Below are 26,888 nucleotides of genomic sequence, written 5' to 3'. Positions count from 1 at the left end.
AGGTGGGGAGCTGGATGGAGCAGAGGGGGAGGGGCCTCAGATTGTGGATAGGTGGGGAGCTGGATGGCTCAGAGGGGGTGGGGCCTCAGATTGTGGATAGGTGGGGAGCTGGATGGCTCAGAGGGGGTGGGACCTCAGGTTGTGGATAGGTGGGGAGCTGGATGGCTCAGAGGGGGTTGGACCTCAGGTTGTGGATAGGTGGGGAGCTGGATGGCTCAGAGGGGGTGGGGCCTCAGATTGTGGATAGGTGGGGAGCTGGATGGCTCAGAGGGGGAGGGACCTCAGGTTGTGGATAGGTGGGGAGCTGGATGGCTCAGAGGGGGTGGGGCCTCAGGTTGTGGATAGGTGGGGAGCTGGATGGCTCAGAGGGGGTGGGGCCTCAGGTTGTGGATAGGTGGGGAGCTGGATGGAGCAGAGGGGGAGGGACCTCAGGTTGTGGATAGGTGGGGAGCTGGATGGCTCAGAGGGGGAGGGACCTCAGGTTGTGGATAGGTGGGGAGCTGGATGGCTCAGAGGGGGTGGGACCTCAGGTTGTGGATAGGTGGGGAGCTGGATGGCTCAGAGGGGGTTGGACCTCAGGTTGTGGATAGGTGGGGAGCTGGATGGCTCAGAGGGGGTGGGGCCTCAGATTGTGGATAGGTGGGGAGCTGGATGGCTCAGAGGGGGAGGGACCTCAGGTTGTGGATAGGTGGGGAGCTGGATGGCTCAGAGGGGGTGGGGCCTCAGGTTGTGGATAGGTGGGGAGCTGGATGGCTCAGAGGGGGGTGGGGCCTCAGGTTGTGGATAGGTGGGGAGCTGGATGGAGCAGAGGGGGAGGGACCTCAGGTTGTGGATAGGTGGGGAGCTGGATGGCTCAGAGGGGGAGGGACCTCAGGTTGTGGATAGGTGGGGAGCTGGATGGCTCAGAGGGGGTGGGGCCTCAGATTGTGGATAGGGGGGAGCTGGATGGCTCAGAGGGGGAGGGACCTCAGGTTGTGGATAGGTGGGGAGCTAGATGAAGCAGAGGGGGAGGGACCTCAGGTTGTGGATAGGTGGGGAGCTAGATGAAGCAGAGGGGGTGGGACCTCAGGTTGTGGATAGGTGGGGAGCTGGATGGCTCAGAGGGGGAGGGACCTCAGGTTGTGGATAGGTGGGGAGCTGGATGGCTCAGAGGGGGAGGGACCTCAGGTTGTGGATAGGTGGGGAGCTGGATGGCTCAGAGGGGGAGGGACCTCAGGTTGTGGATAGGTGGGGAGCTGGATGGCTCAGAGGGGGTGGGACCTCAGGTTGTGGATAGGTGGGGAGCTCAGAGGGGGCGGGGCCTTGCTGTACAAACCAAGTTGTGGATAGGAGGGGAGGGGGGACACATGATGAATGACATTTGGAATCATACCTTAAAATAAAATCGAATTCAGACCCTGCGAGCATCAGGACCCCGAGAAGGGTGGAAATGGCGCCGTCCAACACCGGAGCGAACATGTGTTCCAGAGCCAGGACCGAACGCTGGTTCCGGTCGCCGATTGCGGTGAGGAAACCCTGGAGGAAAACACAAATATATTTTTGTATATTCTACAGTCTAATCGACCTCAATGCGACTCTCATCCAATCAGGAACATCGGTGAGAATTCTCCAGCATGCCGACAAATTTCTGACAAATTTCAGGTTTTTTAGAATAATTTTCCTGATAAAGAAAATCAAGTTTGTTTTCTGGTGTGAGGAGCTGCTGGTGACTTACCAGAGCCACATGGACGGTGAACTCAACGCCGATGCCGACGGAAGCGATGAGAATGACCACGGGAATGGCGCTCAGCTTAATGCCGATGAGACCCATAATTCCGAACAGCTCCACCGTCATCATAGCCAAGACGAAGACCTGCGGACACAAAGGAACACGTGATAACCTGATGTCTGTTTAATGATATAGAGGGGCCTATGGGGGCCCCGGAGGGCCACATATAATATGCAATCTATGTAATGCTACAGAAGACAGAGACTGAAGAATAACCACAGCAAATGGTTGGAGGCATGTGACTTCTAGAGATCCACTGGTATTACCCTTAGGGCAGAGGGGTAGCCCCTTTCCTCCTGTACGGGCCCCATAAGGGGGGGCCCAGAGCAGCAGGAGTGGGTACAATTACTCAAACCAACCCCCTGTGGCCCTCCCCGTGTATTCAATGCTTGAGTTTGTTAATGAACAGGGAGCCTCTATACAGAGTGCTTCCTGTTCATGTGGGAAGGGAATGAGGAATCTGTGTCCTCAATCTCTTTCTCTGTCCCAGAAGTCAGACGCTGGGTGTCTGTTAAGACCCGCTAATATTTCACCAACCCCCACAGGGCTGTTTAAAAAATGTAAAAAAGAAAACTGAATGAACAGAGAGCCTGTTGGGTGTCTGTTTAGACACCCCCCCCCCCCCCCACACACACACAGGGCTATTCAAAAAATGTAAAAAAATATATATAAAATATAAAAAATAATGAAAAATGTTTTTTTTTACCCCCTTCGTGACCAGAGCTTTTTTTGCTGCTCAGCACTGCGTTGCTTTTAGTGGAAATTGCGCGGTCCTGCGGCGCTGTACCCAAACAAAATGTATATCATTTTTTTCCCACAAATAGAACTTTCTTTTGGTGGTATTTGATCACCTCTGCGTTTTTTGTTTTTTTTCCCGCTATGAACTAAAAAAGAGCGACAATTTTGAAAAAAAAAATGTTGTACTTTCTTTTATAAAATAAATCCAAAAAATAAAATAAATCAAACGTCTTCAGAAATTCTGCTAGATAAAAAATCCCAATCGGTGATTATTGATTCAGCTCGGCTGTACGGGGGCCCCGTGATTTCTACCCTTGGGCCGCAGGTTGGGCACCGGGGCTCCAGCCACACGGGGGCGCTCCTACCCACATAACAATATCTAGCAATGTAAGAAGATCTGCGGGTACTTACAATAATGCCAGCGGTCCAGGGGTTGAGCAGGAGGATGGCGCACACCAAGAAGGTACAAGCCAAGACGATGCTTATGGCCAGGAGGAACCAGTGCCGGAGCCCGATGTACTGCTCCCAGAAGAGGAACGGGTACCCGCTGGGGTAACTGTACACTCCTTGCTTGGCGAACTCATCGCACACCGATCGCACGCTCTCGATCGCCTCGATAAAGTCCGACGTCTGGCGCAGGCCGTTGAGGTAGAATGGAAATTGGGCAAACTCGATGGGTTCTGCCGCTGGGACTGGAGAGAGGGAAGCAGAGAGGTCAGAGACCCTTATAGATCCGGCTTTAGTTTATTAGTAATAATCAATAAAACTTACTTCTCAGGTTCTCCCCGGTCGTGTCGTATCGGTCGTGGATCCACTCGGGCGGCGGGGGGTAGAAATTCGCCTGGGAGGCGGCATAGCCCAGGGGGTCGTTGCTGACCCAAACCGTTAGGTAGATGTAGAAGGCGTCCTGAGGGATGAGGCCGTTCCCGTCTACCAAACGCCGGCCGGTGAGCTGTTCAGGAGAAAACTTCTTATTAGAGGCGGCGGACATTTAATCAGGGGGGTCTTTAATATTGATTGGACCCGGGCAAACATTTTCTTGGGGCCCCACCCCCCCAAATCCACTTGTCAAGTGTTTTCAGGCAGTGTAGGCTCAAGGGCCAGCTGCTTTGGGCCCCACAACCATGACTGGGCCCGGGGCAGCTTCCCCTTTTGCCCTGTCTTAAAGACGGCCCTGCATTTAATCTGCTTATATTCTGCCTTCCTTGGTCCCCCCCACCCCCACCCATCAACATGATGATGGCAGTTTTAACCCCATGGCACCGGCGCCTCCAAGCCCATAAGGGGAGGCGGGGCAAGGTTTATGATCATGTGACAGCCATGATTGGCGGTCACGATGGTCACATGATTGGAAAGCTCCCGATTGCAAGGATTTTTCCGTTAGCCGCAGGTAACTGTGCCGGGAGTGCGCAGGGCATTCTCTCTCGGCACAGCTGTGCAATGTGGTAAGCAAATATGCGGCCGCTCTGCGCCAAGGCCCACCCCTCCGAGAGGCCGCATATTTGTGCAGTGACATCACAGTAAGCAAGAATTTACCTGATCGAGATTAAAGGGATCTTTCTTATTCCCGGTCTGAATGAGAAGTTTGTAGGCCAGGACTCCGTCTTCCGTGCCGTTGCGGTAGTTGTCTGGCGTGATGCGGCCGGATTCACAGTCTTTGTCAAAGGCGGCCTGGAGACCTGGGCGAGAGGCGGAGATCGTAAGAACAATGATGTGACCTTATGGGGCTATGTGACCCATCTGAACTACTTCTACTCCAAAGCGTCAGCTCTGAGGACAAGATATTAAACAAGCAGAACCATTACACTACTCTGCCACTGAGGAGCAGCAGAAGACTATGATGCAGACCTTGCTTATCACCCCCGCCATGGCCGAAACGTGTTGGATGTACTCTCTGTGTATTTTACATGTAACTGATGAAGACTTGGATTTTGGAGAACACCGATTTGCTGGCTTTTATTGGCTACAGGGAAGGTACATCCCAGCCAAGAGCACCAGTCTTCAGCCGCACACTTACTAATGAAGCAGTAGAACTTTGGTATTGCGTATCGCCCCCGCCATGGCCGAAACGTGTTGGGTGTACTCTCTGTGTATTTTACATGTGACTAATGAAGACTTGGATTTTGGAGAACACCGATTTGCTACAGGGAAGGCTACAGGGAAGGCACATCCCAGCCAAGAGCACCAGTCTTCAGCTGCACACTTACTAATGAAGCAGTAGAACTTGAGTATTGCATATCGTCCCCGCCATGGCCGAAACGTGTTGGATGTACTCACTGTGTATTTTACATGTAACTAATGAAGACTTGGTCTTCAGCTGCACACTTACTAATGACGCATAGAACTTTGGTATTGCGTATCGCCCCCGCTATGGCCGAAACGTGTTGGGTGTATTTTACATGTGACTAATGAAGACTTGGATTTTGGAGAATACCGATTTGCTGGCTTTTATTGGCTACAGGGAAGGTACATCCCAGCCAAGAGCACCAGTCTTCAGCCGCACACTTACTAATGAAGCAGTAGAACTTTGGTATTGCGTATCGCCCCCGCCATGGCCGAAACGTGTTGGGTGTACTCTCTGTGTATTTTACATGTGACTAATGAAGACTTGGATTTTGGAGAATACCGATTTGCTGGCTTATATTGGCTACAGGGAAGGCACATCCCAGCCAAGAGCACCAGTCTTCAGCTGCACACTTACTAATGAAGCAGTAGAACTTGAGTATTGCATATCGTCCCCGCCATGGCCGAAACGTGTTGGATGTACTCACTGTGTATTTTACATGTAACTAATGAAGACTTGGTCTTCAGCTGCACACTTACTAATGACGCATAGAACTTTGGTATTGCGTATCGCCCCCGCTATGGCCGAAACGTGTTGGGTGTATTTTACATGTGACTAATGAAGACTTGGATTTTGGAGAATACCGATTTGCTGGCTTATATTGGCTACAGGGAAGGCACATCCCAGCCAAGAGCACCAGTCTTCAGCTGCACACTTACTAATGAAGCAGCAGAACTTTGGTATTGCGTATCCTCCCCGGCATGGCCGAAACGTGTTGTGTGTACTCACTGTGTATTTTACATGTAACTAATGAAGACTTGGTCTTCAGCCGCACACTTACTAATGACGCATAGAACTTTGGTATTGCGTATGGCCCCGCCATGGCCGAAACGTGTTGTGTGTACTCACTGTGTATTTTACATGTAACTAATGAAGACTTGGTCTTCAGCCGGACACACTTACTAATGACGCATAGAACTTTGGTATTGCGTATCGTCCCCGCCATGGCCGAAACATGTTGGGTGTACTCTGTGTATTTTACATGTAACTAATGAAGACTTGGTCTTCAGCTGCACACTTACTAATGACGCATAGAAGTTTGGTATTGCGTATCGTCCCCGTCTTACCTCTCAGCCAGTCCTGGAAGTAATGGAGCCACATTTTGGGCAGCTCCCTCCCTTCTTCCCGTACGATGAATCGGACAGAATCGAAGGACTCATGAAGCTCGTAGAGCGACGCCTGGGCTTTCGGGTAGTCGAAGCCGCCTTTGGTAATGATGAACATGTTGTAGAAGGAGAAATATTTGAACTGGGCGGAGATGAAGTTGTATTCTTTGGTCTCTCGTGGGACAATGTCGGTCAGGTAGAGACCATCGTGGACCATGGTGGTTCCATACAGGCCGAGGCCCAACAGTGCCATGAACAAGGCCACCACAATGCCCTACAAAAGGAAAAGCAGAGGTATGAGTATCTGAGAATCTGCATTCATTATGGTCCATACTGGTTTGTCTAGAAAGCTCCGGTGCAGTTACCTTGGTCTCGGGTTTGAGCAGCAGAGGGGCGTACGTCTCGCGAGCAAACTGGGAGAGGCTCCACTTCAGGAAAGGCAGCGGAACGCACTCTCGGCCTGCTTTGGCGTCATCCATCTGGGCCAGCAGATCCCGAGTGGAACTGGAGCTGAACACCTGGGAGCCAAGAGGATCCATTGTGGGTATGACAACCGACGGCGAAGTGGAGATCTGGGAGGTGGGCGGCAGGATGGTGACAATGTGGTGCCCAGAGGAGTCGCACTGAGTGAAGGCCTGCACAGTGGTGGTGATCTGGGTACTGGTAGTGATGGTGGGATTGCCATACGGTGATGGGTGGTATGTGTGATTGTCATTGGCATCAGGGACCTCCTGAGGCTGAATCTGGATTACTCTGGTAGAGCAGGGGCTGCATGAAGGGGAAAGAAACGCCGGTCACTTCGGAGATACAAAAAACAAAACAAATTCAGGTCTGAAGAGTTGGTAGATCCATGCGCCCTACCTGTAGAAGCAGCAGAGAATATCCAACCTCTGGTCCTCCCGACGCTGCAGGTCCAAGCTCAAGATGGCCGGAAATATTAACAACACCATCCCAAAATTGAATACGACCACCACAGCCGCCTGGAAGAGACACAACGGAGAAATGAAGGAGATATGTGGCACGCAATGTGGAGATACGTGACATTCAATGTAGAGATACGTGACATTCAATGTAGAGATACGTGACATTCAATGTAGAGATACGTAACATTCAATGTGGAGATACGTGACATTCAGTGTGGAGATACGTGACATTCAATGTGGAGATACGTAACATTCGATGTCGCGATAAGTAACATTCAATGTAGAGATACGTGACATTCAGTGTGGAGATACGTAACATTCAATGTGGAGATACGTAACATTCGATGTCGCGATAAGTAACATTCGATGTGGAGATACGTGACATTCAATGTGGAGATACGTGACATTCAGTGTGGAGATACGTGACATTCAGCATGGAGATACATAATATTCAGTGTGGAGATACGTAACATTTAATGTAGAGATACGTGACATTCAGTGTGGAGATACGTAACATTCGGTGTAGAGATACGTAACATTCGATGTGGAGATACGTGACATTCAGCATGGAGATACGTGACATTCAATGTAGAGATACGTGACATTCAGTGTGGAGATACGTAACATTCAATGTAGAGATACGTGACATTCAGTGTGGAGATACGTGACATTCAATGTAGAGATACGTGACATTCAGTGTGGAGATACGTGACATTCAATGTAGAGATACGTGACATTCAGTGTGGAGATACGTAACATTCGATGTAGAGATACGTGACATTCAATGTGGAGATACGTGACATTCGATGTAGAGATACGTGACATTCAGTGTGGAGATACGTAACATTCGATGTAGAGATACGTGACATTCAATGTGGAGATACGTGACATTCAATGTGGAGATACGTAAAATTCGATGTCGCGATAAGTAACATTCTATGTCGCGATAAGTAACATTCGATGTGGAGATAAGTAACATTCGATGTCGCGATAAGTAACATTCGATGTCGCGATAAGTAACATTCGATGTGGAGATACGTGACAGATAACGTTCAGACTGCCCCATCTGCTCTCCAGCTAGGAGCCGATAATTACAAATCAGCCTTTGGAGAGAAGCCAATGAGGCCACCAATATATATCTTGGAGGAAACGTTGGCCCCCGGAGGACATACAATCGCCGTGTCGGGACAAGTTCTGATGATGAAGCCGCCCGTCTCGCCTAATTTTATTCAAAGACTTTTATAATGAGATGTTCTTTAGGCAGCAGAACCATCCGGCGGTCTCCAGATAAAGCTGAAATAACATTCCACCAGCACACTGTATCTTCTCCATGGTGGACACATCCTGACACCCGGACCTTCTGTCCATCCTTATGTTGTGCCCTTATCTCCCGGACCACCCAGAGAGGGAGAAGCCCCCCCACCCCCCTCCCCAGCTGCCCTCAGGGAAGTGACATCTGAATGCATCCGAGCCCTTTGTACTGAAGTCACCTTTCACCTGATCAGCTCTGCGGATCGCCATTAGAGACCTCTGGAAGGGTGTCACCTTTCACTGGGGTCACTGCGATGGACAGACCCCTCCCCCACTCTTTCTCATATCACTTTCTAGACTCTAAAATGGGAGATTTTCAACGTTTGTCCTCCAAAGACCTCCGTTCTCTATCTCCCTTGTCCCCCCCTACTTTCATCATCACCTCCGGGACTTCTCCAGGGCCCCCCCCCTATCTTCTGGATTTTCCTACCCCAATCTATCAGCGCGCCTTCAAGCACCCCCCACCATGTTTTCTTTTTTCCCGCCGGGATTCCCGGTGGTTTTTAACCCAGAAGTTTTCCTGTGGGAAACACTGCGATGGAGCATACACACGGCCGGGATTCCCGACCAAAGCTCTCATGGCAGTTTTCCCCTCGAGAAACCCGGTCGTGTGTACGGGGAAGAAGTTACCGAGCCGGTTCTCAGTTTTCCTCTCGGGTTTCCCGGCGGACGGTCGTGTGTACGGGGAAGAAGTTACCGAGCCGGTTCTCAGTTTTCCTCTCGGGTTTCCCGGCGGACGGTCGTGTGTACGGGGAAGAAGTTACCGAGCCGGTTCTCAGTTTTCCTCTCGGGTTTCCCGGCGGACGGTCGTGTGTACGGGGAAGAAGTTACCGAGCCGGTTCTCAGTTTTCCTCTCGGGTTTCCCGGCGGACGGTCGTGTGTACGGGGAAGAAGTTACCGAGCCGGTTCTCAGTTTTCCTCTCGGGTTTCCCGGCGGACGGTCGTGTGTACGGGGAAGAAGTTACTGAGCCGGTTCTCAGTTTTCCTCTCGGGTTTCCCGGCGGACGGTCGTGTGTACGGGGAAGAAGTTACCGAGCCGGTTCTCAGTTTTCCTCTCGGGTTTCCCGGCGGACGGTCGTGTGTACGGGGAAGAAGTTACTGAGCCGGTTCTTGGAGGGCGGAGACTTTGAGTTCAAACCCCAGAAAGTTCCAGGTGAACACGAGCAACGTTCACTGCGGTTCTTCTCCGCCCCACACAGCGTTCTAATGATAATAACAAAGTAGCGTTTCCTAAATAAAACCCAAAGAGCTGAGAGAAGGGAGAGCCGCCCTTACCTGCAGAGAAAAGGCCCTCAGGGCCGGGATCGGCACCAAAGCCGCCATGAAAAAGGCAATCATGTTATTGATGGAAGTCAGAGCCACGCTGGTGCCGGTACGCCGGAGACATTCGCCCGTCCTTTCCTGAGACAGAGAGAGAACAGAAGGATGAGACGTCTCGCCCACACAGGGTTGGTTGGGGGGGGGGGGGAGGGAGAGGGTGACTGGTTGGCAGATCTTTACAAACCTTAATTGGGGTACTGCGGCCGGTTTCGGTGAAGGCGTGCGCCAAGAGGAACATGTCGTCCACGCCGATCCCCAGAGCAAGAAAGGGAAGGACCTGCAAGAGAACGGCGGATAGTTTGTTAGAGGACCTTCCAAAAACCTCTTCTTATTTAACCTCTTGACCTCGAAGGTCCCCCCCATCCCCCCTCCCCCGGATGACCAGAATTTTTTTTACCAATTCAGCACTGCGTTACTTTGCGTGGTCATGTGATACTGCGCCCAAATTACATTTATATCATTTTCTTATATAGACAAAAAAGGGAGAAGAAGCGCACAAATCGCTGTTCCCTGTACACAGGGGTCTCTGCTTTTGTTCCCCACTTTGCAGGGAGAAGAAGCGCACAGATCACTGTTCCCTGTACACAGGGGTCTCTGTTTTTTGTTCCCCACTTTGCAGGGAGAAGAAGCGCACAAATCGCTGTTCCCTGTACACAGGGGTCTCTGCTTTTGTTCCCCGCTTTGCAGGGAGAAGAAGCACACAGATCACTGTTCCCTGTACACAGGGGTCTCTGTTTTTTGTTCCCCTCTTTGCAGGGAGAAGAAACGCACAGATCGCTGTTCCCTGTACACAGGGGTCTCTGCTTTTGTTCCCCTCTTTGCAGGGAGAAGAAGCGCACAGATCGCTGTTCCCTGTACACAGGGGTCTCTGTTTTTTGTTCCCCTCTTTGCAGGGAGAAGAAACGCACAGATCGCTGTTCCCTGTACACAGGGGTCTCTGCTTTTGTTCCCCTCTTTGCAGGGAGAAGAAGCGCACAGATCGCTGTTCCCTGTACACAGGGGTCTCTGCTTTTGTTCCCCTCTTTGCAGGGAGAAGAAGCGGACAGATCTCTGTTCCCTGTACACAGGGGTCTCTGCTTTTGTTCCCCTCTTTGCAGGGAGAAGAAGCGGACAGATCGCTGTTCCCTGTACACAGGGGTCTCTGTTTTTGTTCCCCACTTTGCAGGGAGAAGAAGCGCACAGATCGCTGTTCCCTGTACACAGGGGTCTCTGCTTTTGTTCCCCTCTTTGCAGGGAGAAGAAGCGCACAGATCGCTGTTCCCTGTACACAGGGGTCTCTGTTTTTGTTCCCCTCTTTGCAGGGAGAAGAAGCGGACAGATCTCTGTTCCCTGTACACAGGGGTCTCTGCTTTTGTTCCCCTCTTTGCAGGGAGAAGAAGCGCACAGATCGCTGTTCCCTGTACACAGGGGTCTCTGTTTTTTGTTCCCTGCTTTGCAGGGAGAAGAAGCGGACAGATCTCTGAACTCTGTGTGTGATTGGCCAATCAGCTGTTTTTTCCCTGAAATCATTGGCTGAAATCAGCTGCCAAACCTGTGCTGTGTCCAATAATCAGATGAGCAGGGGGCACACGCATGCACGCCCCACACCTGGAACAAGGCCGATCATATATTTACTGTGAGGGATCGGCAGGTGGTTAAAGGACTATAATGTATTTTTAGCCGTTATTGGGACGTTTATTGGCCATTGTTGACCTTTTACTTTTCTTTTACTGGCTTGTAATGTTCACAAATGGCCGACCCTTAAATATCAATATAATCTATAGATAGGCGGCGGCTTGTGACCCGCACCGGTGCAGACCCGCCGCTTTCACCTAAAATAACTTTCATAGGCTGTAAACTCACAGTTTAGGAGAATTGGCGTACCTGGGTGGTTGCGGCGTTGAAGGAGATCCCGAGCAGAGAGCAGAGCCCCAGGCCCGAGGCCACGGATAGGGCCACAAGGAGGACGCCGGCCAAACCCACCGCGCCCTGAGACTTGGAGCAATCCCAGCGCAGCATGGTGACACAGGCATACGCCAGCTGGAAGGAGAGAAGACTTTGTGAGGATTACGATGATCATGCAGCGCGGGAAGATAAACGCACAATATTAATTCCATCATTCAATATATTTGATAAATCCAAGTATCTCTAAACAGCAGAGCTCAAGCTTGCAGAAGGAGAAGCAGCACAAGGAGCCAACCAGTTGTGTTGCAGAGCAGAGTGACAGACAGGTGACCTCATCAGTCTTCTGCTTCTCCTTTCGCTGTCCAATCACAGGCTTGGGGGAGGGACAAGACCCGTCAGTGTTACTGAAGAATTAGGTCTCCCGTCCCGCCGTGTGCCGGGTGGCAGAGCTGTGAATTCCACTAAACGTTCACTGGTGGAGAATCAATCACGGTCATGACAACGAGAGATTCCCCTGCAGTGAATGTTACAGACCGATTGAAAAAAACGATGAAGCGTCGGTAATATTTCTTACCATCAGCAGGTAGCCGCCGGCGACGCGGATGACGCTGACGTCAGAGAAGGACTTCATGATGTCATTCAAGGTGGTGGTGGAAAAGGCGTGGATGTCCTGCGAGGCGTTCTGCCCGACGGATTGCTGCGCTTGCTGCGGGAAAGAAAAAAAATGGTCAGAGATCGGTTGTCAGGTCACCTGTGGCCAGATGACAAGTGCACCCCGTTGGAGTCAGGAGTGAACCCAATAGAAGACTGCTGCGGATGGACCACAGAGTGGATATGGAGGTGAGATTCACTGGGGCACAAACAGGGACCCTACAGGAAGCTTGAGCCCAGGATTCCCCATGGCGCGGAGTCTAAGATTCGCCAGAGCCTCTAGTGGTGAGGACGGCCCTCGCTGCAACTGGATCCAGGTCGCGGCCCCCGGAGTCCCCTAGGTCACGCTCCGTAGGGAGAGAGGGGAAGCAGTCATTTAGGACACAGAGAAAGTGAGGGATAAGCCGAGGTCGGAAGGATTGTCAGTGGGACTGACCAGCAGGGGGCGCCCCTTCATTCATAGATTTGAAGGGGGTTGGGCTTTTACTCACCCCTGACCTCTGACCTCACACAGCAACACAACTTGTTTGCCACAAAGATTTTTATTTAATTTTTTCTCACCTCAACAAATTTCCTTTGCCACGCCTCCAAGATGGCCGCCGCCTTCTCCTCGTTCCAGTTGATGTCGTGGATCTCGTAGTCATCTTTGAAATGCTCATAGAGCTGACCGGGGCTCATCAGGAGGTACATGGTCTGCAGAGCTTCAGCACTGCAAATAAATACAACAGACGGCTGTGAGTGGGGGGAGAAGACAACCGGATTGTACAGATTTGGTACAAGATTGTGCAGGTTTAGCACCAGATTATACAGATTTGGCATCAAATTGCACAGTTTCGGTACTAGATTGTACAGATTTGGCCCCGGATTGTACAGATTTGGCCCCGGATTGTACAGATTTGGCCCCGGATTGTACAGATTTGGCCCCAGATTGTACAGATTTGGCCCCGGATTGTACAGATTTGGCCCCGGATTGTACAGATTTGGCCCCAGATTGTACAGATTTGGCCCTGGATAACACAATACGCCTCATACCTCTTCAGCTCTCCGTTCGCCCCCTTCGACATGCCACCCATGATGAGATCCTTCTGCCAGTGCATAAACTTCTTGGAAAAGCCGTGACAGCCGTTCTGGAGCGTGGCGACGATATCCGGGATCTGGGGGAGAAGAATTGGGATTATAATAAGAAAAGAAACCCAAAAGGTCTGCCAGATATCAGTCCTACCGGGACTGGGAATTCCTGGTAGGGTGGGACCAGATCCGAGGGGGAGGGATGAGAGGCGGCCAGCTTGGGTGTTTTAGTAGGGGGGGGTAAAAAGGTGTAATAATTCAGAATGTCTTTGTCCCGGGACGGTGGGACCCCTTCCTGGGGGGACCCCCTTATCCCCCCCCTCCCCCGGCACTTCATAGGACTCACCTTTTGTGACTTCTTGTTGGGGGCGCTGTCCGGGCACTCGGAGTCGGTGGGGTCGAGACACGGACGTTCCATGTACGCCTGTCCCACCTCCGCCTTGTCCAGCATTTCTTTGAAGCCGTCCAGACTGGTGAACTGACCGAGTTCCTCCATCAGCTGCATCGGGTCCAAGTTCGTCCATTGGATGTCCCGCCTTCCCCTGAGAAATACAAAATATCCACGTTACTTCCCCCGAAATCCCTCCATGGAGGCGGGGCAAGATAAGAGGCGGAGCCAGAATCATGTGTAAGCTCCTCTGTACAGAGACTGATGTGATGTGATGTGGGGGGGAGGGGACATTAGAGTGTAAGCTCCTCTGTACAGAGACTGATGTGACTGTGTGGGGGGAGGGGACATTAGAGTGTAAGCTCCTCTGTACAGAGACTGATGTGATGTGTGGGGGGAGGGGGACATTAGAGTGTAAGCTCCTCTGTACAGAGACTGATGTGACTGTGTGGGGGGAGGGGACATTAGAGTGTAAGCTCCTCTGTACAGAGACTGATGTGATGTGGGGGGAGGGGACATTAGAGTGTAAGCTCCTCTGTACAGAGACTGATGTGATGTGGGGGGGAGGGGACATTAGAGTGTAAGCTCCTCTGTACAGAGACTGATGTGATGTGGGGGGAGGGGACATTAGAGTGTAAGCTCCTCTGTACAGAGACTGATGTGATGTGGGGGGGGGGGGGGACATTAGAGTGTAAGCTCCTCTGTACAGATACTGATGTGATGTGGGGGGGAGGGGACATTAGAGTGTAAGCTCCTCTGTACAGAGACTGATGTGACTGTGGGGGGGGGGGGGGGAGGGGACATTAGAGTGTAAGCTCCTCTGTACAGAGACTGATGTGATGTGGGGGGAGGGGACATTATAGTGTAAGCTCCTCTGTACAGAGACTGATGTGATGTGGGGGGAGGGGACATTATAGTGTAAGCTCCTCTGTACAGAGACTGATGTGATGTGGGGGGAGGGGACATTAGAGTGTAAGCTCCTCTGTACAGAGACTGATGTGATATGGGGGAGGGGACATTAAAGTGTAAGCTCCTCTGGTGCAGATACTGGAACTGCTCTGGACTATGTTGGTGCCATATTACAGTGAACATTCCCAATGATGACATATATAACCTTTAAAGGATTGGTTGTCCTGAAGGACTCGGCAGATATCGGAGGCAGGGGGCCGGCTCTGACACGCAGACTGTTTACATTCCACTTAGAGGGAAGTTGAGGTGAAGGAAGAATTTTTTTTATATTAATCTCTCTTTGTTATTGAAATGCGGCTTGTCGCTCGCTCCCCTTCACCTCGCAGGATGGCTCCCGGGGGCCGGATCCCCCCTTAACCAGCGAGGCGTGCCAGATGCCCGAGAAAAGGAGCATGTATTATCCTGTTACACAGAGGAACAAAGCTGTGTGCTGCCATTACTTCAGCGCGCAGCGCAAGTCAGGCCAATTAACAGCGACTCCGTAACATCTTGATAGAGCCGGGGAGGCCGCAGGGCACTCTGGGTAATAGGGGATGCGAGAGCGTGGGGGGGCGCCTGAGAATAAGACATCGGGAGGGGAAGGGGATTCCTACGGATCTGATGCCGGACTGTCCACACGATCCCGCCAGGCTACCGGCCATCAATTAAAGGAGCAGTACACCCGATCAATGATACGTTTCCCATACATTGTATTGCTTTGCGTCAGCTGCCATTTTGGGCTACAAATTAACAAAATATAGAAACTTCGAAATTTATACAAGGCTTTTTTTCTCAAACAATAGATGCTGGAACTCAACCACGACCCCCCAAAGCCCCTCCTCCCCCACACACACCCTCCAAATCACATCAAATAGTGGGTGTGGTCAGTCAAATTTCACAAACAGTAGGAGGGACTTAAAGGGGCATTAAATAAGAGGATTGCATTACATACAGAGTGCAGGAGGGTTACACACAGAGTGTAGCGTTCAGGGGGGTTACACACAGAGTGTAGCGTTCAGGGGGGTTACATACAGAGTGTAGCGTTCAGGGGGGGGTTACATACAGAGTACAGAGTTCAGGGGGGGTTACACACAGAGTGTAGCGTTCAGGGGGGTTACATACAGAGTACAGAGTTCAGGGGGGTTACACACAGAGTACAGGGTTCAGGGGGGTTAGATACAGAGTACAGAGTTCAGGGGGGTTACATACAGAGTACAGAGTTCAGGGGGGTTACACACAGAGTACAGGGTTCAGGGGGGTTACATACAGAGTTCAGGGGGGTTACATACAAATACAGAGTTCAGGGGGGTTACACACAGAGTGTAGAGTTCAGGGGGGTTACACACAGAGTGTAGAGTTCAGGGGGGTTACACACAGGGTGTAGAGTTCAGGGGGGTTACACACAGAGTGTAGCGTTCAGGGGGGTTACATACAGAGTACAGAGTTCAGGGGGGTTACATACAGAGTACAGGGGGTTACATACAGAGTACAGAGTTCAGGGGGATTACACACAGAGTTCAGAGCTGTCATTTGTAAACACAGAAACCGGACTTCTGTGTTTGCAAGTGATTGTGGTGAGCAGCCCCCCCAAGGGTCTGAGCCAGAGGTGGTGGAACTGAGTTCCCCCTGAAAAAAGCCCTGAATCTATAAAATAATAATTGTCCACAGATGGGTGTGTTTGTGAGAACATCAACTGTATCTAAAATTTGAATTTAGGAAACAAATATTCCAATTGGGACAGAAGACTCGTCTACATAAATCTCTCTGAATAACTTAACCAATGATAAAAAAAAATGGCGGCCATACTGGGGAACTCTATGGAAGTTTGGGACCCGTTGATAACTGCCTAGCTTCTGATTTTGATTGCTCTCCATTGACTATTTATCACCTACTCTTGGATGTTTCATGGAATCTTTAGCCTCAAGGTCCTATACCCCACCCCCCCTCATTCCTGACCTGCCCTTTTCTTCACCTCCACTTTCTTTCTTGTCCTCGGACTCACACTCTACTCCCCTCCTCGGAAATGACTTGGCTGTTGGGTTGTCCCAATACCAGGCTCATATATACCTATAGGTGATAAAACCAATGTGGCCATAATGTGACTCTTTGGATAGTATTGTTCCTGGTCTCTTGCTGTACCCTTTGCCACCGCCAGGTTTCTTGCTGGTGTGGTGTTGTACAAGGTATAAGGAGAGGCTGTAGTCCAGGGCAATGTGGCCTCCAGGTTGGATATGGTAATGACGGACCAATGGCAAAGCGCCACCATTGAATGTGGTGCTGTACAAGGTATAAGGAGAGGCTGTAGTCCAGGCCAATGTGGCCTCCAGGTTGGATATGGTAATGACGGACCAATGACATAGCGTCACCATTGAATGTGGTGCTGTACAAGGTATAAGGAGAGGCTGTAGTCCAGGGCAATGTGGCCTCCAGGTTGGATATGGTAATGACGGACCAATGGCAAAGCACCACCATTGAATGTGGTGCTGTACAAGGTATAAGGAGAGGCTGTAGTCCGGGCCAATGTGGCCTCCAGGTTGGATATGGTAATGACGGACCAATGACAAAGCGCCACCATTGAATGTGGTGTTGTACAAGGTATAAGGAGAGGCTGTAGTCTAGGCCAACGTGGCCTCCAGGTTGGATATGGTAATGACGGACCAATGGCATAGCGCCACCATTGAATGTGGTGCTGTACAAGGTATAAGGAGAGGCTGTAGTCCATGGCAATGTGGCCTCCAGGTTGGATATGGTAATGACGGACCAATGGCATAGCGCCACCATTGAATGTGGTGCTGTACAAGGTATAAGGAGAGGCTGTAGTCCATGGCAATGTGGCCTCCAGGTTGGATATGGTAATGACGGACCAATGGCATAGTGCCACCATTGAATGTGGTGCTGTACAAGGTATAAGGAGAGGCTGTAGCCCAGGCCAATGTGGCCTCCTTCATCTATGGTCCCCACGACGAGTGAACCTTCCTCCCACCCCTGAATGGGTTAAACTGTGTAATACAATCTTCCCTCATGAAAAGGGGGCTCCAGTGCCCATTTTCGGGCCCCCCAAACAACCAGCTTAGAGAGAGTACGGGTCTCTGCGTCCCCCTTCTTTGGAAGCTGAGAAATTCCCATTTCTTCTCCTCCAAAAGATGTGATGACCCCTCAGGAGAAGGTTCTGTGTTTTCTCAAGCCCCCTGATAAAAAGAGGTGAACGAGGGGGGAGACGGGAGGGGGAAGGAGGTCCGCAGAGGAGAAAGAGAGGTAACATGTGCACCAAGAGGCGGGGGTCCCTCATTCACCAAGCTTACCCATCATCCAAAACATCCCCCCCCCCCCCAGTACAAGGTGCAAAACAGCAGAAAATTTGGGGGAACGGCGGTCTCCGGGTCCGAAGCGGACGGGAGAATTGGATCTCTGCGGCGAGAGGAACATAATGTGTAGAGAAAAGGGGGCACACACACACATTTTGCCGGGCGAGGGAGGGGGCAGCGCCATAATTCATTAAAACTGGCTAGAAAAACAAGGCCCCGCTTCTCGCCGGATTCCCACATACCAAGCGGCTGCTTCCACAGTGAAGCCCCTTTATCTGCCCTTTCTTGCTTCACTGAAGCCAACTCGCCTCCTTTGTTTATCGCACACATTGCTGCTCCTTTGTTGAGCGGGCTTCACTCTCTCTGCCTCTCGCTTCTAAAAAAAAAAGAGGGAGAGATCCCCCCAAAGCTGAACTGAAGCGGAAGAAGGGGAGCAGAGCGACCCCCACAAAAAATAAATACATTACAAGTCCGTGCCACCAACTCCCTTGGGGGGAAGATCTCCTCTGCTTGGACTACAAGTCTCAGCAGGCTTAGGGGGACCTGTAGCACCTTGTCGGTCGGGGGACTTGGAGTTTTCGTTGCATGAAAATAAATTAGAGGTCATTAGGACTGAATTTTACTTTTTGGCATTTATGTTGTCCCTTAGTGTTGGATTTTTGATGGGGTGACGGGGTAGAAACCCATCGGACTGACGCAGCGGTCAGCGCAGCGTCCCCTCTCTCCTTCTCGCAGCCCCCCCCTCTCTCTCTCTCTCTGCCTCGTTCTTTATTCCAGCCGGACTCTGAATAATGGCAGCATTTCAATTTGTTTAGCAACTGCCTGCTATTTACTGGATCATTAGCATGAGAATACACTGTGTTACCATTTGCTGACAAAGCAGCAGCTCGGCCTGGGCCCCATATAGATAAACACACTTGTAAACAGAAAGAATGGAGGCTTTTGTCCCAGCTTCCATCTTCTCTTCCCTCCCCCCCCCCCCCTCTCCACTTACCCCCCCCCTCGTCAAAAAAAAAAAAACCTTCCCCTCTTCTCCGCAGTCCCTCAGCCTTAATAGACACATAATTGGCAGGACGGGGAACGAGGCAGGGTGGCCGGGAAGGTAGAAGGTGACGTTAGCTTGGTCAAGATGGTTGAAGGGCGGGATCTGAGATAAGGGGGGCGCCGACAATATCTGGGGGTGCAATAGAAGAAGTCCAATGGGTCTTTGGCGACAAGACCAAAACCGTTCCCATTGAATGGCTGACTAACTGACATTGGCATGGATAAGGAGGCTCAAGGGCAAGGTCTGGGACAGGGTGGGGGTTCTAGACCCCAATGATATCTGGGGGTGCAACAGAGAAAATCCAACCGGTCTTTGGTGAGGAGACTTAATCCGTTCCCAATGAAAAGATGACTAACTGACATTGGCTTGGACAAGGTGGCTGAGGGGCGTGATCTGAGACCTGGGGGGGGGGGAGATTGTGGGTGCCATCGATATCTGGGGTGCAACAGAAGAAGTCCACTGGGTCTTTGGCGAGGAGACCAAAACCATTCCCAGTGAATGGCTGACTAACTGACATTGGGTTGGACAAGGTGGCTGAAGGGCGTGATCTGAGACCTGGGGTGGGGGGGTTATTGTGGGTGCCATCGATATCTGGGGTGCAACAGAAGAAGTCCAATGGGTTTTAGATCCTTGTTGAACCCAATTGGTTGGTTGGTCTACTACCATTCTAATGGTGAACATGGCGCTTTGATCATAGGATTCCGTACATGCGCACAATTCTAAACAGAGAAGGATGCGTGTTTACTTACGGTAAGTAGGCGGAGCCTCCTTGTAGTTGTGACCCTTCCCAGAAGCAGTCCAGTGGAGTGACGATCACACAAGGGAACAGTTTTTCGATCATCTGTTAAAAACACCATAAATACAGACAATTAAACCCAATACTGTATATTTAGCAGAACTGTGTGCATCCAATGATGTCATTAGAAGAGTATTGTACCGTTTTAGCCATTCGTTTAACGCAGAAAGTTTGGAGTGTAAGTGATTCCTTTTAATGGCTGACTTAAGCCCCTCCCCTTGTAGGCAATCAGCTGGTGTAGGCACTTTTTATTCTAACAGGTTAGTTAAAGAAAGGTTGTGTGCACCATGCGTGCTCCCACTGCCTGTGAAGGTCACTAGCAAAATGTACAGAGCCGATCAGAATGGCTCTTTACTATGTGATTGCTGTGAACCACAGCCCTCCCCTTTCAACTCTGTGAGAAAAAGGAGGCTTGCGGCTGATCACATCCACCTGACAACCTCCCACAGGAAGCAGTTACTGTCAACAACACCCACCAAGGGGGAAACGGGCGAGAGGCCGAAGGCAGGAATGGTTTACTCGCCCCGGAGCCCCTGTACTGTATAGCAGCAGCCAAAATAAGGTTCTGTATAAACTAACAGTAGAGTCTGAAGAGTCTCCTCAGCCAATGCAACAGCAGCATTTCTCCTCATCCTCCAAATGAGATCTCCGAAATACTCCCCATGCAACGTTCAAAGGGTTCTTTATTGGCCTTCATGTGTTATATAATCTCATAAACCCGACCAAGAAACAAATGCGTTGTGAAAGCTTGCTTCTTTATCACGTTAGGTTAGCCAATAAAGAAGAACACTTATCCTCCAAACTCTCCACAGAGAGTGAAAAAAGAACCTTTATGAACCAAAAATTCCAAAAAATGGGCAGGTGTTAAATTCTGGTAAGAAATCGGCACGTTTGGACATGAAGAACCCCGTAATGGCCGAGCAGCCAGCAAGGTTCCTACGTGAATAAAAGAGGAGCAGCTCCCGTCCACTCACCCGCTCAATCATCCCGTTCTCGATAATCGGCACACCAGACTTGTAGCAAATCTTGTTCAGATCCCACGACCTGCAAGGCAAAGATATATAGATGACGTTCCCGGCAGACTCAGATACTTCTGTCCCCACCCGAGAAGTTATAAAGCATCTGAGATCCTTTAGAGTAGTGTTGTAGGAAAGTAGAAGGGGGCGCCATGTTTAGAAGAGCCATGTTAAAGTGTAACTCCGCTTTTTAAAAAAACACCCCCCCCCTCTCTGGGTGATCTCTGTACATTGCAGGGATTGTAACAAACTTTCTGACCTTTCCTCGCTCTGAAGAAATAGCTGTTTCAGCATGTCTTCTGCAGACTGATCCTGAATGGGAAGGGCCTGAGGTTTGTGAATGGGAGGGGTCTGGTTACAGAATGGGAGGGGTCTGAGGTTTTTGAATGGGAGGGGTCTGAGGTTTGTGAATGAGAGGGGTCTGGTTCCAGAATAGGAGGGGTCTGAGGTTTGTGAATGGGAGGGGTCTGGTTCCAGAATAGGAGGGGTCTGAGGTTTGTGAATGGGAGGGGTCTGGTTCCAGAATAGGAGGGGTCTGAGGTTTGTGAATGGGAGGGGTCTGAGGTTTGTGAATGGGAGGGGTTTGGTTCCAGAATGGGAGGGGTCTGATGTTTGTGAATGGGAGGGGTCTGGTTCCAGAATGGGAGGAGTCTGAGGTTTGTGAATGGGAGGGGTCTGGTTACAGACTGGGAGGGGTCTGAGGTTTGTGAATGGGAGGGGTCTGATTCCTGAGTGGGAGGGGTCTGAGGTTTGTGAATGGGAGGGGTCTGAGGCTTGTGAATGGGAGGGGTCTGATTCCTGAGTGGGAGGGGTCTGAGGTTTGTGAATGGGAGGGGTCTGATTCCTGAGTGGGAGGAGTCTGAGGTTTGTGAATAGAAGGGGTCTGAGGTTTGTGAATGGGAGAGGTCTGGTTACAGAATGGGAGGGGTCTGAGGTTTGTGAATAAGAGGGGTCTGGTTCCAGAATGGGATGGGTCTGAGGTTTGTGAATGGAAGGGCTTGAGGTTTGAGAATAGGAGGGATCTGAGGTTGGTGAATGAGAGGGGTCTGGGTTTTATGAATGGGAGGGGTCTGGGTTTTATGAATGGGAGGGGTCTGAGGTTTGTGAATAGAAGGGTCTGAGGTTTGTGAATGAGAGGGGTCTGGTTCCAGAATGGGAGGGGTCTGGTTCCAGAATGGGAGGGGTCTGAGGTTGGTGAATGAGAGGGGTCTGGGTTTTATGAATGGGAGGGGTCTGGGTTTTATGAATGGGAGGGGTCTGAGGTTTGTGAATAGAAGGGTCTGAGGTTTGTGAATGAGAGGGGTCTGGTTCCAGAATAGGAGGGGTCTGAGGTTTGTGAATGGGAGGGGTCTGGTTCCAGAATAGGAGGGGTCTGAGGTTTGTGAATGGGAGGGGTCTGATTCCTGAGTGGGAGGGGTCTGAGGTTTGTGAATGGGAGGGGTCTGAGGTTTGTGAATGGGAGGGGTTTGGTTCCAGAATGGGAGGGGTCTGAGGTTTGTGAATGGGAGCGGGGTCTGGTTCCAGAATGGGAGGAGTCTGAGGTTTGTGAATGGGAGGGGTCTGGTTACAGACTGGGAGGGGTCTGAGGTTTGTGAATGGGAGAGGTCTGGTTACAGAATGGGAGGGGTCTGAGGTTTGTGAATAAGAGGGGTCTGGTTCCAGAATGGGATGGGTCTGAGGTTTGTGAATGGAAGGGCTTGAGGTTTGAGAATAGGAGGGATCTGAGGTTGGTGAATGAGAGGGGTCTGGGTTTTATGAATGGGAGGGGTCTGGGTTTTATGAATGGGAGGGGTCTGAGGTTTGTGAATAGAAGGGTCTGGTTCCAGAATAGGAGGGGTCTGAGGTTTGTGAATGGGAGGGGTCTGGTTCCAGAATAGGAGGGGTCTGAGGTTTGTGAATGGGAGGGGTCTGGTTCCAGAATAGGAGGGGTCTGAGGTTTGTGAATGGGAGGGGTCTGAGGTTTGTGTATGGGAGGGGTTTGGTTCCAGAATGGGAGGGGTCTGATGTTTGTGAATGGGAGCGGGGTCTGGTTCCAGAATGGGAGGAGTCTGAGGTTTGTGAATGGGAGGGGTCTGGTTACAGACTGGGAGGGGTCTGAGGTTTGTGAATGGGAGGGGTCTGGTTACAGAATGGGAGGGGTCTGAGGTTTGTGAATGGGAGGGGTCTGAGGTTTGTGAATGGGAGGGGTTTGGTTCCAGAATGGGAGGGGTCTGATGTTTGTGAATGGGAGCGGGGTCTGGTTCCAGAATGGGAGGAGTCTGAGGTTTGTGAATGGGAGGGGTCTGGTTACAGAATGGGAGGGGTCTGAGGTTTGTGAATGGGAGGGGTCTGGTTACAGAATGGGAGGGGTCTGAGGTTTGTGAATAAGAGGGGTCTGGTTCCAGAATGGGATGGGTCTGAGGTTTGTGAATGGAAGGGCTTGAGGTTTGAGAATAGGAGGGATCTGAGGTTGGTGAATGAGAGGGGTCTGGGTTTTATGAATGGGAGGGGTCTGGGTTTTATGAATGGGAGGGGTCTGAGGTTTGTGAATAGAAGGGTCTGAGGTTTGTGAATGAGAGGGGTCTGGTTCCAGAATGGGAGGGGTCTGGTTCCAGAATGGGAGGGGTCTGAGGTTGGTGAATGAGAGGGGTCTGGGTTTTATGAATGGGAGGGGTCTGGGTTTTATGAATGGGAGGGGTCTGAGGTTTGTGAATAGAAGGGTCTGAGGTTTGTGAATGAGAGGGGTCTGGTTCCAGAATAGGAGGGGTCTGAGGTTTGTGAATGGGAGGGGTCTGGTTCCAGAATAGGAGGGGTCTGAGGTTTGTGAATGGGAGGGGTCTGGTTCCTGAGTGGGAGGGGTCTGAGGTTTGTGAATGGGAGGGGTCTGAGGCTTGTGAATGGGAGGGGTCTGATTCCTGAGTGGGAGGAGTCTGAGGTTTGTGAATGGGAGCGGGGTCTGGTTCCAGAATGGGAGGAGTCTGAGGTTTGTGAATGGGAGGGGTCTGGTTACAGACTGGGAGGGGTCTGAGGTTTGTGAATGGGAGGGGTCTGGTTACAGAATGGGAGGGGTCTGAGGTTTGTGAATAAGAGGGGTCTGGTTCCAGAATGGGATGGGTCTGAGGTTTGTGAATGGAAGGGCTTGAGGTTTGAGAATAGGAGGGATCTGAGGTTGGTGAATGAGAGGGGTCTGGGTTTTATGAATGGGAGGGGTCTGGGTTTTATGAATGGGAGGGGTCTGAGGTTTGTGAATAGAAGGGTCTGAGGTTTGTGAATGAGAGGGGTCTGGTTCCAGAATGGGAGGGGTCTGGTTCCAGAATGGGAGGGGTCTGAGGTTGGTGAATGAGAGGGGTCTGGGTTTTATGAATGGGAGGGGTCTGGGTTTTATGAATGGGAGGGGTCTGAGGTTTGTGAATAGAAGGGTCTGAGGTTTGTGAATGAGAGGGGTCTGGTTCCAGAATAGGAGGGGTCTGAGGTTTGTGAATGGGAGGGGTCTGGTTCCAGAATGGGAGGGGTCTGAGGTTTGTGAATGGGAGGGGTCTGGTTCCTGAGTGGGAGGAGTCTGAGGTTTGTGAATGGGAGGGGTCTGAGGTTTGTGAATGGGAGGGGTTTGGTTCCAGAATGGGAGGGGTCTGATGTTTGTGAATGGGAGCGGGGTCTGGTTCCAGAATGGGAGGAGTCTGAGGTTTGTGAATGGGAGGGGTCTGGTTACAGACTGGGAGGGGTCTGAGGTTTGTGAATGGGAGAGGTCTGGTTACAGAATGGGAGGGGTCTGAGGTTTGTGAATAAGAGGGGTCTGGTTCCAGAATGGGATGGGTCTGAGGTTTGTGAATGGAAGGGCTTGAGGTTTGAGAATAGGAGGGATCTGAGGTTGGTGAATGAGAGGGGTCTGGGTTTTATGAATGGGAGGGGTCTGGGTTTTATGAATGGGAGGGGTCTGAGGTTTGTGAATAGAAGGGTCTGAGGTTTGTGAATGAGAGGGGTCTGGTTCCAGAATGGGAGGGGTCTGGTTCCAGAATGGGAGGGGTCTGATGTTTGTGAATGGAAGGACTTGAGGTTTGTGAATGGGAGGGATCTGAGGTTGGTGAATGGGAGGGGTCTGGGTTTTATGAATGGGAGGGGTCTCGGTGTTGCAAGGGGTGCCTAACATCTGACTTGTATCTTAGTGTAGACTTCTGGGGAAATCAGTGAGCCAATCACACAAGCAGGAAATGACATTTCTGTGGGCGGTCCATACACCAATGGTACACATAACACCTCCAGGCTGCCATATTGAATTTTACAGAAAGTTACAGTGCCTGGAGATTTGTTGCTACATTTTTCCCATGAAAGTGGAGTTACCCTTTAATGGAGGAACCCGAATGGAGGAATCACTGGCCATACAGATTACAGACATTCACCACGGATATCAGAACAGGTACAGAACGGCACATCTGTGTGTCCGCTAAAACCCCCAAAATCCCACCGACCCGCCAAAACTGGCCTACTTACTTTCCATACATGGAGATCTGCACTTTGCTGGCGGCCAGCGCGGCGTTCAGGTGGATCATCATGGCTTCCTGAGTCAGTACGTTCTCTCCTTCCTTCTTCGTAGTCTGGATCAGCATTTGAGACGTGTAGACCGATTCCTCGCCCAGCTTTTCCTTCGTGTACCGGAGCTCCTGGCTAACTCGGCTCCCGGCTAGAGGAGAAATCAGAAGAAACAGGTGTTAACAGCTTCTCTATGTCTATTGTTCCCCATGATTAAGCTCCAGGGGGGGAGCGAAACGCGTTGGGTTGTAACCTGGGTGAGACTTATTCATTTACAGTGGGACTGGCAGCGATGTGTGGCATATGGGAACGTTTTCCTTCTCTACATCGAGTGCAAGGAACCAGAAACCCCAGCATGCTTTTCCACACAACCATTGGCCCTAGGGTGGCCCCCTCATCCCTTTAAACCCGAACACTTATGAATTACACGGGTTCCGAGGATAATTTAATGCAGATAAGGCACTGAGTGAGTTTAATTAACACCTTAGACAGCCTCAGGACCCGTGTAAAAGGGTTTAAAGGGATGAGGGGGCGACCCCAATTGGGCCTTAGTGGTAGCACCACCCAAGAGGATTCTGGGTAATCACAATAAGCAAGGGGCAAGCAGCCGAAGGAAATATTGATCCCTGAAACTCTCGGGGGTCCTACTATGAAAAGTTCTCCTGTGGCCTTCGGGGGCGCCGGGACCTCACAATCTCTCCCGGCAGGAAGCGGGTTAAAACGTGTCTTGTCATAATGAACTGTCAGGACTATGGGAACCGCGTCACCCGGGTATTCAGTCCTCCGCTTTGCGAACTTTGTGAGGAAGAAAGAAAGTTTCTCGTCATTAGTGCTAATTTGAAGCAGCGCGGGTCCATCTGGGGCTTCAAAGCCCATTGAGAGAGGCTGAGGAATTTCAACTCCCTAATTAACCCAGAGAACAGACATGAAAAGAGGAGGCAGGGGGACCGAGGAGACCAACTTCAAACGGCGAGACGCCGAGGAGGACGCGGGCGGGAGGAAGAAGAGGTGAACCCGCTTCTTCCCCAAATGAGGCCGGGGACAAGTTTACAGCGGAGGTTCACCCAAATCACATTTATAGAACACCAAATTCTTTATACTACCAGCATGTATATTTGCAATCCGGCTTCCGGGTACTTCTCCCGCGGGAGTAGGCGTTTCCAAGCTGAGCCGCCATGTAATCTGGGCGTTCCCCTAGATTGATGTCTATCAGAAAATGTTCCCCCCGGCAGATAAGGCCCCGCCCCCATACTGCGTAGGCGCGTCACAGAGTTTCCGAAAGGTGCCGAACAGGTAAAGGGGCGAGTCGGCTCTACCACGGGCGCCTGCGGACCGACTAGGAGCCGTGTAGAGCTGACTGCGCAGGCGCCGTGTAGAGCCGACTCGCAGCTTTACATGTTCGGCTCCTTTCGGAAACTCTGACGCGCCTACGCAATACGGGGGCGGGGCCTTATCCGCCCGGGTACAATGCCACTATATAAGTACAATGCCACTATATAAGGCTAGGTTTGCAACCCTAGAATCGTGCGATTTTGCAGCGATTTTTTGCCGTGATTTTGATGCGACTTGAAGCAATGCCTGTATATTCTTGAGGTCTATGGACCTCAAGTCGCATCAGAGTTGGACCCAAGTAGTGCAGGGACTACTTCACGTAAGTCACACGGATATGAACGGTGCTCATTGGAAATCATTGGGGAAAGTCGCATGACAAGTCGCACTAGTGGAAACCGGGCCTCACTGAGAATTGCGCGGTCATGCGACGCTGTACACA

The 26,888-nt window shown here is 51.1% G+C and overlaps 1 protein-coding gene across 1 annotated transcript in view; it reads right to left on the bottom strand.

Annotated features, from left to right (window-relative positions):
• Window positions 1-26,888, bottom strand: part of PTCH2 (patched 2) — a 59,143-nt gene that overhangs the window by 8,534 nt on the left and 23,721 nt on the right. The window contains exons 3-20 of the mRNA XM_040334364.1: window positions 25,079-25,268; window positions 20,570-20,639; window positions 19,549-19,640; window positions 13,460-13,655; window positions 13,078-13,199; window positions 12,607-12,754; window positions 11,969-12,100; window positions 11,374-11,529; window positions 9,695-9,787; window positions 9,466-9,591; window positions 6,818-6,936; window positions 6,322-6,724; window positions 5,918-6,230; window positions 4,043-4,185; window positions 3,278-3,458; window positions 2,918-3,198; window positions 1,715-1,852; window positions 1,373-1,515 (exon numbers count right to left, since the gene is read on the bottom strand). Of these exons, the coding sequence (XP_040190298.1) occupies window positions 1,373-1,515; window positions 1,715-1,852; window positions 2,918-3,198; window positions 3,278-3,458; window positions 4,043-4,185; window positions 5,918-6,230; window positions 6,322-6,724; window positions 6,818-6,936; window positions 9,466-9,591; window positions 9,695-9,787; window positions 11,374-11,529; window positions 11,969-12,100; window positions 12,607-12,754; window positions 13,078-13,199; window positions 13,460-13,655; window positions 19,549-19,640; window positions 20,570-20,639; window positions 25,079-25,268 (3,046 nt within the window). The remainder of the gene's footprint in view (window positions 1-1,372; window positions 1,516-1,714; window positions 1,853-2,917; window positions 3,199-3,277; window positions 3,459-4,042; window positions 4,186-5,917; window positions 6,231-6,321; window positions 6,725-6,817; window positions 6,937-9,465; window positions 9,592-9,694; window positions 9,788-11,373; window positions 11,530-11,968; window positions 12,101-12,606; window positions 12,755-13,077; window positions 13,200-13,459; window positions 13,656-19,548; window positions 19,641-20,569; window positions 20,640-25,078; window positions 25,269-26,888) is intronic.

This window comes from Rana temporaria, assembly GCF_905171775.1.
Source record: "Rana temporaria chromosome 7 unlocalized genomic scaffold, aRanTem1.1 chr7b, whole genome shotgun sequence".
Lineage (NCBI taxonomy): Eukaryota > Metazoa > Chordata > Amphibia > Anura > Ranidae > Rana > Rana temporaria.
This window is presented reverse-complemented; position numbering and strand designations above follow the sequence as displayed.